The 19,610-nt window shown below is 39.1% G+C and overlaps 1 protein-coding gene across 1 annotated transcript; it reads left to right on the forward strand.

Moving 5' to 3' along the window:
• Window positions 1-5,491: 5,491 nt before the first annotated feature.
• On the forward strand, window positions 5,492-18,924 carry LOC122061803 (annexin D5-like). Its single transcript, XM_042625277.1, is given in 7 exon segments — window positions 5,492-5,890; window positions 7,757-7,902; window positions 8,554-8,769; window positions 17,919-18,134; window positions 18,205-18,294; window positions 18,453-18,615; window positions 18,618-18,924. Coding segments are annotated over 7 exon segments (945 nt in total). The 5' UTR covers window positions 5,492-5,814; the 3' UTR covers window positions 18,656-18,924.
• The last annotated feature ends 686 nt before the right edge of the window (window positions 18,925-19,610 follow it).

The following is a 19,610-nucleotide window of genomic DNA, read 5'->3' on the forward strand; positions in this document are numbered from 1 at the left end:
AACAAAGTTTAGAAGTTAGAATAAAATCTTTCTAAAGATCGAGATGAGAATATATGGACATAGATTAAAATAATAAGGAGAAAGTACACTATTTGGTCACATGGCCACTACGTTAAAGCTTGGCCCAGTGCAATTGTGTGTACAAATATCCAACCAGAGGGGCGGAGACTCTTTTGCAACATCCTATGTTTAGGTGTAGTCAACACAATCGAAAAACGCTCGTTTTCCGAAAGAATAATGAATTGGCTCCAAAGAGTTGGACCAAGAGTTTACTAATTGAGGCCAAGTTTTTATTCAAAGATCAAAATCCATCAAATCAATTAATCATAGGTTTGGCCAAGCTTGTCGCTTCTAGGCCCAAATTTTTTTTTTTTCAGTAATTCTACCCCCTAATTGTTATGACCATCAAATGTTGAGGAAAAACTTAGGGTATATAGATATGTTACTTTGCTGATGCAGCTCGTGCTTGGCCAATGGGAGGATGTGTAGGAGCATCTTTAGTGTAAAGGCAGCACAGTCTTTTTGCACCCGTTGTGTCTAAGCGTGTACTGATGCTAACGGTAGCGTTCTTTCTTCCAAAAAATATTGACTATTTATGTGGTCATCCCAAGGGGCAAGCCGACAAGTTCTGTTCATTGTCCTACTCTAGGGAATTGTAATCATGGTTTAAAGAATAAATATCAGATTGGTCGTTGATTTGTATCAATATCGATGAAGGTTGATAGTGATATGTGCCTGCATATCGATGTAATGGTCTGATTCAAGGGTAAAGCTATAAAAAAATCATTAAGAATGAGGGTAAATGTATTTGATCCGTATTAGTATTAATGGAGATTGCAACCGTCACCAATATTGATTACTTAAATTATGCTCGTAATATCTCTTTGTCCCCCTAACAAGGATTTTTTTTGTTTTTTTTGGTAAACCTCCTAAAAAGGATTTATGAGAGGAAGCCGCTTTTTCTGTAGGGGGTGCTCAAAGTTAGGCCAAAATGTTGAGTGTTGTCGATGGAAATCACAGGGAATAGGTCCTCAAGGTGTGGCACAGGTGGATGATTGATTGAGGAATCAAGTGGACGAGCGCATTTGAACACCAGAAAGAAATGGCACAGAGATGGATCAACCCGAAAAGGGTACGACATTGGTTGTTCAAATGGGCTCTTCTTCCTTTGATATGATTAAACCAATCACAAATTCTTTGCATGGCTCTATTCACGTGAGTCCATATCCCCAAGGCCCTGTGGCTTTTAACAATATTTGGAAACCCATAAGGCGGCGTTTTGAGCCCGGTATGGGTGGCATTAGGGAAGAGATGCCAAAGTAGATAGAGGAAAAAGAAGAGGAGCACATTCACATTTCTAAAGAGGGAGAAACTTACACCTTTCCCCTCAACGTGGTGTGGATATATTTGGCATCGAGATTGACTAAGTACATGTTACATTCTAGATCTTGGCCATATGAGGACCTGGGGCCCTAGGTAATCCCAAGGATGATCTAAGAATGGTGGGTGGTCTGTATTGGATAACGGATTGTGGAAAGTTAGCTGGAGGTTTCAAAGCTTATAGTACATCCATTGGTAAACGTATTAAAGCAAGTAAATCTGAAGAACGACATTGGAAATTGTAGCTTAGATGATATAGTTCCCACAACTTCCACAGGTAGAGCAGAATAATGGTTCTCCGCTCATAGTGCATTATACAACGTCGAAATACTAGGTCCATGAGACCTCATAAATCTAACCCCTCTTGTTCTTAATGCATTTCCTATTCTGTAATGTGCCGGGTTTGGGGAATAAGCCTACTTGTAGGTGTCTGAAGGTTGTTACTTTGTCTTCTGGTATTGACTTGATGGCCATTTCAGAATCTAAAATTCCCTTTGCAAAAGCCAGTGTTATCATGAAGAGGATTGGTATGCATTCTTGTAGGGGTGTCAATCGATCGGTCCGGCTCGGTTTCGGTCTAGGTTGAGTCAGTTTCGGTGTGGGAAAGTTGAAACCGAAACCGAACCAATAAGAAAATTCCGGTTTCAGTTTGGTTTCGGTTTCAGTGCGGTTTGGTTTCGGTTTGTTTTCGGTTTCTTAAATCGATTTGTAACCGGGTTGATTTTGGTTTTTGGTCCAGTTTGGATTCGAATTTCCATACAAATGTATACAAAACTATGCAAATTTTGATTTTTTTTAATGAATTTTGGAGTGTTTCGGTTTCTTACCGGTTTGGTTTCAGTTTCGGTATGGGTTTTGAGCCGATTTTAGTTTGGTTTCGGGTTCATCCGGTTTCCGGTGCGGTTTGGTTTGGTTTTGGGGTTGCAATACTCCAAACTGAACCGAACCAATAAGGCTTCAGTTCGGTTCGGTCTGGTCCGTGTTGTTATCGGTTTGGTCCGGCCAGTTTTACCGGTTCGGTTTAGGAATTGACACCCCTACATTCTTGTATTTCAAATGGGGCCAATGGTGGCGACAGAGTTTGGATTTTTATGGAAGAATCATATTCATATCCAAGTCATGGATAGCCATATCTAGTACATAACTATTGCTTGCTTGCACTTGGCTTCAAATAACGAATCATTACTTACTTTTGTCCACGTTTTGCGTTCATCGGGGAAAGGCAATTGATGTGGGAGGAGTTGATCAATTTTGCTAGAATAGTTGACCAGGCATGGGGCAGTCTGTAAGGACTTTAATGCTATTTTGGCTCGATCTGAGAAGGTGAGAGCGTGGCCTCCTTGTTCTCAGTCGATGGAGGAGTTTAGTATGAATTTAGTATATTTTTTAATGAAGCTGCACTGGTCAATGTAGATTATGAGGGCAATGCATTCACATGGTCTAATCATTAGGAAGGGCGTTGTCTGGTGAAATCTCATTTGGATCGGTTCCTGTATAATTGTCTATAGTCGTCTCAATATCCTCTTTGTCGTATTCGCCACCTCAATAAAACCTGCTCTGATCATACTCCTATTTGGGTTGAGGTTGCGACAATATTGGCAGCCAGGATGTCATCATTTAAATTTTAAGAAATGTGGTTGAGGTTACGACAACATTGGCAGCTAGGATGTCATCATTTAAATTTTAAGAAATGTGGGTATCTCATCATGAGTTTTTGAATACTATGAAGGAAGTTTGGGATCAACTGGTCTATTGTTTGCCACTGCAAATTCTATTTTTTAAATTCAAGGAACTTCGGGTATGCCTTAAAACTTGGAATAAAGAATCGTTGATAATATTCAACAAAATGTTGGCAATGTAGAGGGTGAGTTTAGTCGGGATGAAGTGGATTATGATTTGAATCCAAGTGAAGCATCAAAGTGTGCTCTCCAAAATTCCCGTGCTATTCTTTAGAGAACTCTTCTCTAGAATCCAGAGTCTAATGACTTCAAGAAGGAGATAGGAACACGAGCTTCTTCTATGCAATGGTGAATGTCAGGCGAAAAAATAAAATAAAATAAAACTAAATAAATAAAAATAATATAAAACGAGTGAAGGGGTTTGGATCACTAGAGCAGAGGAAGTGAAAGTTGAGCAGTATATTATTTCTCGAAGCAGATGATACAATTATTTTTACTAGGGGATTGAAGGCCTCCCTGAAGCAAATAATGGGTTTAATTAGTAGATATTTCTTGGGGCAATTGGTGGATCATCATAAAAGTTGTTTCATTGTTGGTTCAAAAGTTTCGGAGGTCCGTGTGAAAATGGTGGGTGATGTCACTGGCTTTGTGCAGAAATTCTTGCCTATTACTTACTTAGGAGTTGTCTCTACTCTGGCAAATTAAAAATGAGATTTCTTGATGAATTGCTTGCAAAAGTTAGTAGTAAAGTGGCGGGTTGGAAATGGAAGCTTGATTAATCATGGTAAGCGACACCATTAGGTTGATTAGCAAAAAATTTGTAGGCCTTTGGAGGAGGGCGGCGTTGAAATCCGTTAGTGGAGTTTTTTGTTCAAGGCCGAGTTCTTAAAAGTGAGCATATTGCGTTAGCTAACTTCAAAGTAGTGGGATCGATGTCTTAAATAAAAGCTTTTGCCTTGAAAGAGCTTGTTTTATCGAAATCCAAATGGGTAGTTGGCTAGGGCGAGGTAAACTTTCGGCTGGATAATTGGTTAGGTGTGGGCTCAATTATTTATTTTGTAGATGGTGCCTTGCATGTGAACCTAAGTGCCCGAGTTAAGGAGGTAATAAATGCCGAAGTTGGTTGAGATCATAATATACTGAATGTAATTGATTCCCAAGATAATAGGGAAAATATTTTCATTTGCAATGTTATATTATCTCCCAGAGAATACCAATTGGTGTGGACGCCATCTCCAGATGGTAACTCATTGGTTTCCAAGTGCCTATGTTGCAAGAGCCATTGGAGAGAATTGGCCACTCATTGTTTGATGGTGGATTGGACAGCAGCAAAGGTTTGAGATGATTTTGAAAGACTGTTGGATGTAGAATTTATTCCAACCCATGACATTAGGAGCAAAATTTTTTTGGCAATCTAAGGCAAGGCCTAAGTGTGCTTGTGATTTCATAAAAAAATTATTACTATCACTAGTAGTTTGGAAGTTGTGGCGAGAGAGGCACAACTGAAGGCAGAAGGAGGGTGGTTGCACGGATGGGTGCATGAGATCCCTCTTCCACCTAAATTTAGTAAGTGCTCATTTATGAGAGAGAATATTATTTTGCATGTATTTAATATTCTATGGCTGAGCTGTGTGCTTTCAGGGATGGGTTAGGTTATGTACAGATATATGTCTCCAGATTTTTCTATTAGCTCTGGTTTTACCCAGATTGTGAATTCAATGTCCACGTATCTAGGTGATGATCCAACTCTTTAAAGAAGCACGAAGAACAAGGTAATAGAAACACAAAAAACAAGGTACCAAAAGCCATTAAATCATTGCCTAAACATATGCCGATCATATGGGCAGAACTTGAGCGATCACCGCTAAGGTGAAAAGCCGTATTTACACGCAAACAAAATAGGTAATTTTTTGGAAAAATTACATGATTACCCACTTTTGGGTTTTCCGTTACAAAATTATCCACAAAAAGTTTTGATCAACAAAAATACCCAAAATTAGGTTTGAATTTACAAAACTACCCACCCAAAGTTTCAGTTAACAAAACTACAAAAAATCGGGTTTGGGTTTACAAAACTACCCAAAATAGTAATTCTTCATGTTTCACATATAATTATGTATTTTTTTATTATTAAAACTTTGAGTGCATAGTTTTATAAACCCAAACTCAATTTTAGATATTTTTGTTAACTTAAACTTAAAATAGATAATTTTATAAAAAGAAACTAAAAGTAGGTAATTATGTAATTTTTCCTAATTTTTTTCTTTTGTAAATTTTGATAAGAGAATAGAATTGACCAACTCAATGGATTATGAGGCGTGTGGGACACTTATCTTTAATGCCACGTACATTGATCTGTACGGCCTTAACACGGGTAAAATACTTATCCACAGGGACCTGCGGGCCCAACGCGGAGAGAGAAAGAGCGAGAGAGAGAGAGGACCAAGAAAAGAAAACCATAAAAGGGGACCTTTACGAATATATAAATGGAGAAGTTGTTGACCTAACATCTTCAGAGTCGAATTGGGCCAAGCATCTTTTCAATCACAGCGTTTACCATTTTTGAATTCAAATTTTAAAAGAAACCAGGCAGGCAGGTAGATTACTTCTCACATTTTTTCAATTCCGAAATTTTGGTGGTTGTTGCAATTTGCAGTTGGCGTTTATATTGAGATTTGATTTTTAGAGGGGGTTTCTTCGTTGTTCTGTGTAAGAGAGATTGCTCCAATAAAGTTTTTGGACAAATTAGAAGTAGATGTCGACTCTAAATGTTCCTCCTATGCCTCCTCATCCCCGCGATGATGCCATTAAACTCAAGGCTGCTTTCAAGGGTACTCTTTCTCTCTTTCTCTGTCTTAATTATGTATATTTGTCTTTAAGCTGCTTGATAGTAGGTGTATCTCTGGGTTAAGAATCGTTGTTTGATTATGTGGGAAACGGGTGATCTGCTCCCTCTGATCATATATATTTGCTTTGTTTAATAGCTTCTGACACACGTTTCCTGCCAAGTAGGGCTGTTGGGTTTTTTTTTTCCTTCTAATTTCCTTTTCTAATTTGTAAAGTTGGATTTCTACCTTCATTGTTTCTCTTTGCTACCAGTAGTATCACTTTTATTATGCATGTATAAATGGATCCCGCCGTAAATATCATTGGGGTTTAGGAATTTGGGTTGCTTGGAGTTGTCCTCCATCTTGCCTTTCACTTGTACCCATAAGATTATTTTAAGATTCTTAATTTGTCCTCGACAATGCATTCTCCCACTCCGGTGCCTTGTCTTTACTAGAGACTCACAAGATCTTTATTTTGCTTTCTTCATTTAATCTGATGTTTACATAATCCCCCTTCCTAGCCGAGAGTCGAACTAATTAAATTATTTCTTTTAAATTTGAAAAAGAAATAAAAACATTAGTAGAAATTGAAGACATCAATGGAAAAGGAAAAAAATCTCTTGAATTGGAGAATCGGAATGAAAAAGAAAAAGAAAAATTGTACAAGGAGATCTTGAATTAGTTTCTACAAAGCAACAAAAAGATTTTGAAGAAGATTATGCTGGATTAGACATTCAAAAAGATAGAAAGGGGGGAGGCAATTCAAGAGCAATACAGAAGTGCGGTTAGAATCATTCTTGGAAAAAATATATATATATATATATATATATATTTCCCCCCTCCAAAAAAAAAAAAAAAAAAAAAAAAAAAAAAGGAAAAATATTTTGGCATCCAGAAGAAGGAATATAAAAAAGATACCATTGAAATGCACCATCTCAAGGTTTGTGAAAGGCAACAACGTTAGATGGGGTACACTTTAGGCTGGGGCTTACAACATTCACCCCGGGTGCTGCTAAGAAAGGGTGATGTGTTCTAGGGTAGGGAAGATAGAAATATTAGAACGCAAACCCACAAGACAGAATTACAATGATCCAGTCAAACACAATATGCAGAATAATAAAAGTCAAATAAAATAATATCCACTGGTCAGATGGAGCTGAACTTTGAATCAGATATTCCTTTTATACGAGGGTGAACTACCCGATAAATAAAACAGGTTTAACTCTCAACTCACTGGTTTGATGAACATCAAATTTAAGGCACAGAAAATGTCGACTTTGAGGAACAATATACTAAAGTAGGGCTTAATCCAAGGGCTGGAATGCTGAGAATAGACAGTTATATCCTGCAGCTAAATAATAAGTAAAAGTAGCTGTATCCAAAACCCTGCGATAACAATGGAGGTCAATGAACACTTGATGGTCATAGCACTAGGGAGCAGTTGACAGCCAAACGGACTATTTTGAATTCACCTCTATCAGGACACTATGAAAGTGGCATCTGCACTGGGTTATAGCCCTACGACCCTTTTTCTTCCAATTAGACTTGGTCTAGCGTGAGACAGAGGCTGAATCAAATAGATCATCTGAGAATCCTGATATTAGGTGTTGGATATGTCTGTTCTTTAAGAAGAAAAAGGGGGCACTAGGTCATCTGAGAATGCTGATATTAGGTGTAGAAATTTCTACTTTGTGTGACCGATAAAGTCATGTTCACTATTCTCTTGTATGAAGGTTGAATTGACATCTTATACATTTATAAATTGTAAAATGATCTACAGGAGTCTCATTGAGTAATAAAAAATTGTGGATTTAATTTCGTTCCAAAAAAGTATATATGACCTGCCTGCTTTTTGATAATGTTTTTCAGGATTTGGCTGTGACACTGCAGCAGTTATCAATATTGTCTCCCATCGTGATGCAATGCAGCGATCTTACATTCAACAAGAGTATAGAACCATGTATTCTGAGGACTTGATGAAACGGCTATCTTCAGAGCTTAGTGGTGATTGCAAGGTATCTATTGATGTCATCTTGCCATGTGGGGAAGAACTGATGATGAATAATGTTTTCTGTTGATTACTAATATGAAGAAGTTTAAGAAAAGAGTAAATGATTATGTAGCTTTGTATTCAAGTATCTGTCCAAGAGTCAGATCCCTCAGATCATTAAATCAAAGGATACAGGGAAATCAAAGGCCCACCAACAGGGTACAGATCATTAATACACAATACAGAATAATTATATATAATGAATCAGTGGGAAAGAAAATTGATATTCTAGATGCATTCATTACTTGTATTTAAAAATGAGAAATTTAGCTACAAATGCAGCAACTATGAGCTTGCGATTTGTTATCCAGGACTCCGAATGTGATTGTGTGCTCAAAACCTAAATGATGTACGAGAGTGACATCATAATAATGCCATTCCATAGTTTATTTTAGGTGGTGCATGTCCCATTGTCTAAACAATGGATGTGTAATGCATCCTTTGGTGTGTATTCCACACCCATTTTCAGGTGTTGTCTCCAAGATGGGTAGTATTTTGCTGAAATGTAAGTAGGGGTCCATGTTTGGAGTTTGTAATGTCTGAATATAAGAATCTAAAATATTGGATTTTGAATTTTGGATATATGTTCATTGAATTGATCTTTTTCGTATCTCAGAAAGCAGTTTCGCTTTGGATGCATAATCCAGTGGGACGTGATGCAGCTTTACTGAGGCAGTCGTTTACGGGAACCATTGATCTGGATGCCGTGACAGAGATAATATGCTCTCGTACCCCTTCTATGATACAGCAATTTAAACAGGCTTACTATGCAATGTTTGGTGGGTACCTAGAGCATGATATTGAAAATCATGCCTCAGGTGATCACAAAAAGGTCATTCTCTCTCTCTCTCTCTACAAAAGAACACATGCACAATTAATTTTTTTAGTTCATAAAGTTGTAGATGCTTTATTGATGACCAGCCTCTTTCATGAATTAGTAGATCAAATTGTATTATATACCTCTTCCTATACTAAATATGCTGCATGAGCATTTATTTTTGGTAAATTGATTCTTTTACATGGTTTGGCATTTTTTTTGGTTATTTTTAAGTACATTTGGGATGTGTTGACGAAGTGAAGTATCTCAAGTAGGTATATTGATGCATTTTTGTTGAGGTGTCGCCTAGGCAACAAGGTGATTTTTGGGAGGCAAGGTGTGCTCACCCCTTATTATGATCCTCCCCAGACACACAGTAGTGGTGGAAGCCTCGTGCATTGTGTACGCATTTTCTTTAATTTATAGTAATTCTTTTCTAACTAGAGGGTGGACCTCGACACAATGACAAGATTGCTCCATTGGGACCTAGTGGTTGTGGATTCGATTCGGGAAACAGCCTCTCCGCGAGGCGGGGTAAATCTACGTACATTATGATCTTCCCTAGACCTCACAATGGGGGGAGCCTCGTGCACTGAGTACACCCTTTTTTATAGTTGAAAAACAAAAAAAAGCAACCCAGTGCATGAGGCTCCCGCTACTGCGAGGTCTGGGAGGGGAAAGTTGTACGCAACCTTACCTCTTGCTTCACAGAAGAGGCTGTTTCCAGGTTTTGAATTTGTGACCAACATGTTGCAATAATGCAGCTTAACCGTTGTGCCACAGGCTCGCCCACTACCCTTTTTTATAGTAATGCTGTACTAATTGTTTGATAGGTGTATGTATACTGTTATGGTATATTGGAAACATTCTAATTAGGAAAAAAAAAAAGAGGGGAAGAGGTAGTTCAAAATTTGACCGAATTTCGCTAGTTTCGACATGCTTGAGACGAAATAGGCAAACCAAACGTAGCATAATTTCAGTCACAAAAATGCACTGTTTGGTCGAAAATTTGGTCATTTCAGTCATATCATCTATTTACCCCCTTGAATGGCCACGTGAAACACGGAAAAACACGCACTGATTCGATTGAGATTTAAATTTGATCTGACCAAAACAAGACCAAAATACAAGTTTTTGAACATTAGGGAAAAGAGAGGATCTGGAAGAAGAAGCTTTAAGCTCATGTCTATGTTTGAATGATGGAGGAGCTATTAAAACCGCCTCATCTGCTCCAAAAGCCTCAAAGTCATTTAAATCCAAGTCTAATCTGTCAATACTTAATTGTACAGTATTTACTAATGTAGGATTAGATTAGAAGAAACTAACTCTGCAGTTTATAACCCCAAACAATACAAATAAGAGTAAGAAACAAAGAAATAATACCATCAAATAAATCTCCAAGGATACAATACCCATAGAGGAGCAAAACCAGCCCAAAACCTAACCCGATAGGAGAGAGAAAGACCTGTTATAGAGCTGGAGAGAGAGGTGCGGCTAGGGCTGTAGGAGTCCGATTGAGTTGCACTCTTGGGCGTAGATAGTCCCTAGGGAGGGTACAAAAACCTCCAAAGTTGAGAAGATTTTGATGGTTGGTTGTGAAGTTACAAGCTTTCTTGATTTTTTGACCTAGGAGAAATAATCGTAGGCTTCAGGAGAGAGAATCAAATCTGGTTTGTAACTTGGACAGATCTGAACTTCTGAATACTCACAACAGTCGTATATTTCAACACCAGTAACTTTAGGATAAAATAGAAAGCTTTAAACAAGAAGAAACAAAGGGAAAAGTGGGGGAGGAGCGGCTGTCTCGATCTGGGCTTCTCACTCACAGCTATCCCGGCTGTTCTAAGCAATTGACTGTAATTATTCTTTATTCAAATATGCAATTATGAGTACATAGACTCCTCTATTTATTGAGGTTATAATAGCAATCAAACTACTATTAGGAGCTAGTTTCCCAATAGGACTAGACACTCCTACTTCAACTAGGAGCTAGTTTCCCAATAGGACTAGACACTCCTACTACAATTAGGAATTCAAAATTGGACTAGGAATAAGAAACCCATGTGGAAAACAAATAGAGTCCTAAGACAATTTGGACTTGACATACCACGTACTCAACTCGATGGGCCCAATGGCCCACTGATTAACAACTACTAATTATTCCCCTAGCCGATGGGCCCAATTGGGCCTTATTTGTACTTAGCCACTCAGGTGGACCAAGTAGGGGTTCGGCTGGCTTCTTGGTTGGACCCTAGCCACTCAGGTGGACTAAGGCTGGACCCTTCTTCCTCTCATATTTCCTTCCATAATGTGGATCTACATCAGCTCTCTCTTTCTTAGAATCATTCAACTCCGATGAATGGGTAAGGGACATGTAGTGCTCATAGAGGTCCGTGTCAAGGCGTTGAAAGTCATCGGCATGGATCTAAGTACAATCTTCTCATGGTCGACCTTTCCATTTGATGAGGAAGAAGTAGTACCCTTTGCCCCACGAACTGTGGTGAACTTGTTGTCGAGAATATCTTCGATGACATCATCTTTAGGGTTTTCAAATTGAGGAAGTTTCAGGGTGTGTTCAGTGTCACCGTCATCAGAATGGTGTCCCAAATATATCGTCAGATCAGCTACATTGAAGACATTGTTGATCTTTAGAGTAGGAGGTAGCTCTAGCATGTAAGCATTAGTGCCAATGCGCTTCAAGACCTTGTAGGGACCCATGTTCCAAGGATGGAGCTTGTGCACTGTACCAGGAGGAAACCTCAGGTGGAATTTGAACCATTACCAAATCACTAGGCTGAAATTCCACGTAGCGACGATGTCGATTGGCAGTTGCTTGGTATCCGTCATTGCTAACAGCGTTGCGATGACAAACATCAGCATGTACCTCCGTGATGTGTCTAAGAAACTCATCGGCTTCCACACTAATATGGGTCTGAGGTGGCAAAGGTACCAAGTCAACCGGTCATTAAGGTTGCAGTCCAAGGACAATCTCAAATGGTGTACGACCTGTGGTGCGGTTGACAGAACTATTATAGGCGAATTCAGTAATGTCCAGTATAGATGGCCAAGTCTTTTCATAGTCTCGGACTAAATATCGGAGTAAGTTGCCAAGACTTCTGTTCACCACTTCGGTCTGTCCGTCTATCTGAGGATGGAATGCAGTGGAGAACTTGAGTTTAATATTTTTTTTCAGCCATAGAGTCTTCCAGAAGTAGCTCATGAACTTGACATTCCTATCTGAAACAATTGTTTGTGGTAGACCATGTATGCGCACTATCTCTTTGAAAAAGAGTTTGACCAAGTGACTTGTATCAAGAGTCTTCTTGCACGGGATGAAGTGTGCCATCTTGGAGAGACGATCTACTACCACAAATATGGAATCATACCTTTCCTGTGTAGGTGGTAAGCCTAGGACAAAGTCCATGCTTATGTCTTGCCAAGGTGCGTGTGAAACGGGCAGTGGTGTGTACAATCCTGTATTCTTCTTTTCTCCTTTGGCAAGTTGACAAGTGCGGCATCTATGAATCACATGTTGCACATCCTTTAAGAGTTGAGGCCAAAAGTATAAGTCTTTCATTATGGAGTATGTTTTGTCCTTGCCAAAGTATCCACCCATTCCTCCTCCATGTAGCTCTCGAATCAAGTGATGTCTCAAAGAGGTGTTTGGGATGTAGAGGCCTTTGAAAAGATACCCATCATGTATAGCAAATTTGTCATCTCGTCCTTCTCCTTATAGGTTGTTGAATACTTCTGAAAAATCAGCATCACTAATGTACTCCTCTTTGATGTGTTCCACTCTCGCACTTTGTAGTGTGAAGGTGTTTATCATCATCACCTTTCGACTAAGTGTATCAGTCACTTGATTCTCCTTCCCAGCTTTGTACTTGAGAGCAAATACGTATCCTCGCAAGTATGAGATCCATTTAGCGTGTTGATCACTAATGGTCTTTTGTGACTGCAAGTATTTGAGTGCTTCATGATCCGAATAGAGCACAAACTCTTTGCCAATTAAGTAATGCCTCCAATGCTTAAGGATTTGAACAATGGCATAGAGTTCTAAATCATAGGTAGAATATCTTCTTTTTGCATCATTCAACTTTTCATTGTAGAAGGCAATCAGATGGCCCTCTTGCATAAGCACTCCTCCTATCCCAACATGTGATGCATCAGTAGCCACTTCAAACATAAGATCAAAATTGGGTAGTCTAAGCACTAGTGCTTCTGTCATCTTTTGTTTGATCAAGTTGAAAGCTTTAGTGGCTGCCGGAGTCCATTGAAATGGGACTTTTCCCCCTTTTGTGCATTCTGTAGTTGGGGCTACAACGACGCTGAAATTCCAGATGAATCATCAGTAAAATGAAGCAAGACCGTGAAAGCTACGAACCTCGGTCAAGGTCTTTGGAATAGGCCAATGAACGACACTTTTTACCTTCTCCGGATCAGCTTCTGTGCCTTGTGAAGACACAATAAAACCAAGGAAGATGACCTTGGGCAGCATAAAGGAACATTTCTTCAAGTTGATGTATAATTTTTCTGCCCGTAGTACTCTCATGATACGTCTTAGATGCTCCAAGTGTTCATTTTGTGCTTTGTTGTATATTAGTATGTCATCAAAGTACACTACGAGAAATTTGCCGATGAAGGGTCGTAGTACATGTGTCATCACCCTCATGAAAGTGCTAGGTGCATTGGTGAGGCCAAAAGGCATAACCTTCCACTCATACAGGCTTTCTTTTGTTTTGAAGGCTGTTTTCCATTCATCCCCTGGACAGATTTGAATTTGATGGTAGCCACTCCGTAGATCAATCTTTGAAAAGATGGAGGCTTCTGTCAACATGTCAAGCATATCATCCAAACGTGGAATAGGAAATCTGTACTTTACCGTGATTTTGTTAATGGTCTGGCTGTCAATGCACATATGCCATGATCCGTCTTTCTTTGGTGTCAATAGGGCTGGTACTGCACATGGACTCATGCTCTCAACCAAGAACCCTTTCTTTAATAAATCATCCACTTGTCTCTTGAGCTCGGCATGCTCTGTAGGACTGAGACGGTAAGTGGGCAGATTAGGGAGTACTGACCCAGGCACAAGGTCAATGACATGCTGAATATCCCTCATCGGTGGTAGTTTATCAGGCAATTCCTCTGGCACCAAATCTGAAAAATCAACAAGTAATTGTTTGAAATCAACAAGTAATTGTTTGATTTGTGGGGGATGTTTGGCCTCTATCACTGTTTCAGCAGCCTTGGTAACAAGAGCTATGATTAGGCCGGTTCTTCACCAAGGGTCAGGAATTCTCTATGGGGTAGTACGCATAGCTTGTTGTCCATACTGTTCTTCTTGCTGAAATTTTCTTTGTATGGTTGCTTCTTTTGCTCAGTGGTTGTTTTGGAAGAGGTCTTAGCAACATTCTTTAAGAGATGTTGTCTCCTTAGTTGGGAAGCCCTTAACTTGTCTTTTACCTGAGGTATATTGAGTGGGTTTAGAATAAATGGTTTGCCTTTGTGATCGAATATGCATTGGTTCTTAGTACCTCCCACTAGCACATTGTTGTCATACAACCAAGGCCTTCCAAGTAGTATATTAGTGAGGACCATGGGGATGACATCAAACCATACACTTTCTTCATAATCTGAGACCTTCAATGGGACTGGACACCATTGAGTTACAGCCATGGTGTTGCTGTCTAGAAGAGATACTTTGTATGGCTGTGGATGGGATTCAGTCTTAAGCTTTCCGTCAATGAAAAAGGCTTGAGATACCACATTCACACAACTTCCACTGTCTACAATCACTTGAGCTTTGTGATGTCCACTAGAAATTAAGGTGTAGAAGATATTGTGCCTCCTCTAGTCTTCACCCTTAGTTTCAGACACTAGGATTCTTGCAACCACATTGACATAAGCATGAGGATCATCATACTCTGGTGTAAGCTCATTTTCCAGTTCATCCTCCTCTCCTTCAACTGCAATATTAACAGTCCAATTGTTATCTTGAGGTTCGTGGATTTGTAAATCCGGATTGGATTCGATTGCACTGATGATAGAGTTGGATCGTCCTCGCTTAGGGCAGAATTTTGCCGTGTGTCCAGTCTTTCCACAACTGTAGCATGTTATAAATCCACTCTCCCTTCCCATTGGAGCCTTCCCCTTATCCTGTGTATCTTGTGGAGCTCGGGTAGGAAATCCAGCGAGTTTGGTTGGTACATAAGGCTTTTTGTTGTCAGTTGGCTGGATGTACCTTCTGGAGGTTGTTTTGATCAGATCCTCTGCTTCTAGTGATTTGTCAAAACGAGTACTTAAGGAAGGTATCTCGATCACACCAAGCTTCTCACGAATATCATACCTTAACCCCAGTTTGAAACGGGATATGAGCAGTTCTTCATCTTCTTTATGGGCACCTGTTCGTGAAAACAATTAATTAAAACGATCAATATAATCTCCTACAGTCATAGTACCTGGCCTGAGAGTATTCAGCATGTCGTAGAGTTGACGTCGGTAGGTGGGTGGTAAGAATCTATCGTTAAGGATAAATTTCAAGTCTTCCCAATTGTGAGGCATCTGACGCCTGCGGATCAGCCTATTCTTCATTCCTCCATCAGTCCTTAGCTCCACCACCTAACTTAGTGACAACTAATTGGACTTTTCTTTCTTTAGGCATACAGTACCACCGGAAGTAGTCATCAAAGGAAGTTACCCAGTCTTGATAGTAGAGGGGATCGTGCCTCCCATTGTACTCTTTCAATTCTAACTTGACCTTGTACGTATCGTCAGGCTGATAAAGCTGATTGTCATACTCATCATACTCATCATTCTGAGCTGGGACATTCCTTCTGGGTTGCATAGTGACTCTTTTGGGAATATTTCTAATGCAATTAACAGCAGGTTGAACATTAGTTTGGGTAACAGTTGGTTGGGTGTTAGAGTGGACAGTAGTACTCTCTTTTAGGTCAGCCAACTGTTGGTCATGTCCATCCAACCTCGTAGACAAGGCTTGGATTGCTTTCATCACATCTTGAAGGGTGGGTTGGGGTTCTTCTGTCTAAGCCATAACTCTGATACCACTTAATGCAGGAGTAGATTACAAGAAACTAACTCTGTAGTTTATAACCCCAAACAATACAAATAGGAGTAAAAAACAAATAAATAATACCATCAAATAAATCCCCAAGGATACAATACCCATCTAGGAGCAAAACCAGCCCAAAACCTAACCCGATAGGAGAGAGAAAGACTTGTTATAAAGCTGGAGAGAGAGAGGTGCGGCCAGGGCCGTGGGAGTCCGATTGAGTTGCACTCTTGGGCGTAGATAGTCCCTAGGGAGGGTATAAAAAACCCCTAAAGTGGAGAGGATTTTGACGGCTGATTGTGAAGTTACAAGCTTTCTTGATTTTCTGACCTAGGAGACATAATCGCAGGCTTCAGGAGAGAGAATCAAATCTGGTTTGTAGCTTGGACAGATCTGAACTTCTGAATACTCACAACAGTTGTATACTTCAACACTAGTAACTTTATGATAAAATAGAAAGCTTTAAACAAGAAGAAACAAAGGGAAAAGTGGGGGAGGAGCGTCTGTCTCGGCCCGGGCTTCTCACCCACAGCTATCCCGGCTGTTCTAAGCAATTGACTGCAATTATTCTTTATTCAAATATGCAATTATGAGTACATAGGCTCCTCTATTTATAGAGGGCAGAATAGCAATCAAACTACTATTAGGGGTTAGTTTCCCAATAGGACTAGATACTCCTACTACAACTAGGAATTCAAAATTGGACTAGGAATAATAAACCTATGTGGAAAACAAATAGAGTCCTAAGACAATTTGGACTCGACATACCAGTTACTCAACTCGATGGGCCCAATGGCCCACTAATTAACAACTACTAATTATTCCCGGAGCCGATGGGCCCAATTGGGCCTTATTTGTACTTAGCCACTCAGGTGGACCAAGTAGGGGTTCGGCTGGCTTCTTGGTTGGACCCTAGCTACTCAGGTGGATTAAGGCTGGACCCTTCTTCCTCTCATATTTCCTTCCATAATGTGGATCTCCATCATTTACCCTCTCAGAGTCTCTTATACTTGGTCATTGGCTGCTATGTCTATACTAAAGCCACTTAAATATATATGGTGGCTTTGTCATGATAATGCAGCAATTTTTAAGATTATAGTTAGATTTAAATGACTTTGAGGCTTTTGGAGCAGATGAGGGGGTTTCTACTTGAAAATCAAATTCAGGAAAATTTTTCTTCGGTCTGCAAAACCAGGTTTATAGCGGGAAGCTTTTTGCTTGCTAGCCATTTGTAGATTTCTCTAGATTAATCATCATATTATTTACATTATCCTTTCTTCAAATGTGTGATAACTGATGATTAATGATTAATTATCCCAGGTACTTTGTTACTGTTTTCCATGATATGGTGGACATTTTGTCAAGGATTTGCCTATTGCTCATGTGGTTACTGGGTATATTAGTGGTGGCTTCTTGGTGACAGTTTGTCACTTTCATGTTATTTTACTAATTTCTAGCTATTTTTGTATTTTTATCCCTTAGAAGATGCCAAGGCACATTTAACAAATTATTGTTCCCAGCTATGAATCAGAGGCTTGGAATTTTTTGATTGCAAGCTCAAGATACCATTCCTCTTAATTTCTTTATGTTCTATTCTTTTTAATATTTGGCATCTTTTATGTGGATGGCAATGGCATCCTTACCCAGGGTTATAGTTACTGAAGGAAGAAGTTCAAATATTTAGTGAGTCCACCTTGGGGATTTCCTAGGCATGTAATCTATGATTCCATCCTGTCTGATATGCATCCATGGGGCTGCCTGTCATTTTATCAGTGCCAAGAAGAAGTTGAAATCTGCAGATGGTTATTTTCCCATTTAGTAAATTAAGAACACCAAATGGTTCTTTGGAGCCCCAGCTTCTCCTTTACCTTCATCACCACCCCGGACCCCAAATAACTTAGTTGATGTGTTTGTGTGATTATAAAATATTCTAAAGCTGTAATCAATTGTAATCAATTGTTAAGAAGTCAAATTGCACTTTGGCTGCACTTGTCAGTTTGGGTTATTTTTCGTTCTGAAGCATGGTTAGAAAGATTAAATGGATTTGGTAATTTCCTAAAATTTCTGCACATTGATATAAATTTCGATTCTGCAGATGCTGCTTGCATACTTAACTAAGCCACGTTATGAAGGTCCAGAGGTTGATCGGACCTTTACAGAGAAGGATGCCCAGGCTTTATGTAAAGCTGGAGAGAGGAAATTGGGAACTGATGAGAAAGTATTCATCCAAATTTTCAGTGAACGGAGCAGAGCGCAGTTGGCAGCTATTAATTCTGCTTACCATACTATGTATGGGAAGTCTCTGAAAAAGGTAAACATCATTAATGGTGCCCAATTTGATATACTTGCTGTGAGTTCTAAACAGGTTTGATCTCTTACAGGCAATAAAGAAGGAAACATCAGGAAAGTTTGAGTATGCTCTTTTGACAATCCTACAATGTTCTGATAATCCGGCAAAGTATTTTTCAAAGGTATCCATCCTCCTGCAATTTTCCTTTGTGTGGGGTTTGTTATCTAATTTTCACCTCATAATGTTTTCATGCCTTCATAGAATTTTATTTTCCACTCTCTTTATGCCACCAAAATCACAATTTACTAAGGCCTTCTATCTTTCTGAAAACTTTTGCAGGTGCTACATAAATCAATGAAAGGTATGGGAACTGATGAAAGGACACTAACAAGGATAGTTGTGACAAGGACTGAGATTGATATGCAGTATATAAAGGCGGAGTACCAGAAGAAATACAAGAAGACATTGGCTGATGCAATTCACTCAGAGATTTCGGGAAACTATAGGCCTTTATTCTCTCTCTTTTGGGTCCCAATGCTTAGTCAAACATGGTAGTGTAGAGATTATAAAGCATCCTGGGAATCTGTGCACATCTTTGTGGAATTATCATGTTGCATATTGGGAGTGTCATGTATTAGTCTTTGGTCATGTTGAATTATCATTCTGTTTGTATGTATAGTGTTTGTAATCTTCTCTTCTATGTATGGAGATGAAGCTTAACCACATTACATTGTTGTAAATTTTTCAGTGTCTACCTGTATGATGGTTTTTATTTGAATTCTGATGAAGCATTAGTGGTTTAGCAGATCAACTGCAGCTCCATGCCCAAAAATATAGGATGTTGCAATTGAGGTATTGAGTTTTGACCTGTTCTTGTAAGATAGATATGAAAATCACTTTACATGTGCTAGCTTTGGGAAAAAGTCCTTTAAACCTATCCAAAATTAACCAACTGGCCTGAAATCCTTCACTTTGGTTGGTGATAATCAGCCATTCTCTTTTGTTACATACTGGTGGGATTCCAAACAAAGGACCATTGCAAGTATATTTTTAGTCTGCTCTGTGGAGTGTGGGGAGGAGAAACCTCTTGGGGTAATACCAAATTACCACCTCTGCAACATGATCCCATCTGGGGTGTTTGGCTGCAGGGTGCCAGATGAAGAGAAGTGATTCAGTTCAAACGTGATTTTCTTTGGGGATTTTGACATGAAAGCTGAGAGTTGACCACTGACTCTCCCTTGGGCTATGTTTGGTTGTAAGGGAAATTAAAGGGGAGGGAAGTGAAATTTTCATACTAAGAAAAGAAATATATGTAATCATTACCCATGTGATTGATTATAAAATTTCACATTACTTCGCATCCATAACTCTTTGCTCTAATATCTAAAATAAAAATAAAAATAAAAATTACATGTAAAATATATCATTATTAAATATACTTAAAAAAATTAAGTAGTTTATAAAATCATATTGGATAATGATTATAAACATTTCTTT

This window comes from Macadamia integrifolia, chromosome 14, assembly GCF_013358625.1.
Source record: "Macadamia integrifolia cultivar HAES 741 chromosome 14, SCU_Mint_v3, whole genome shotgun sequence".
NCBI lineage: Eukaryota > Viridiplantae > Streptophyta > Magnoliopsida > Proteales > Proteaceae > Macadamia > Macadamia integrifolia.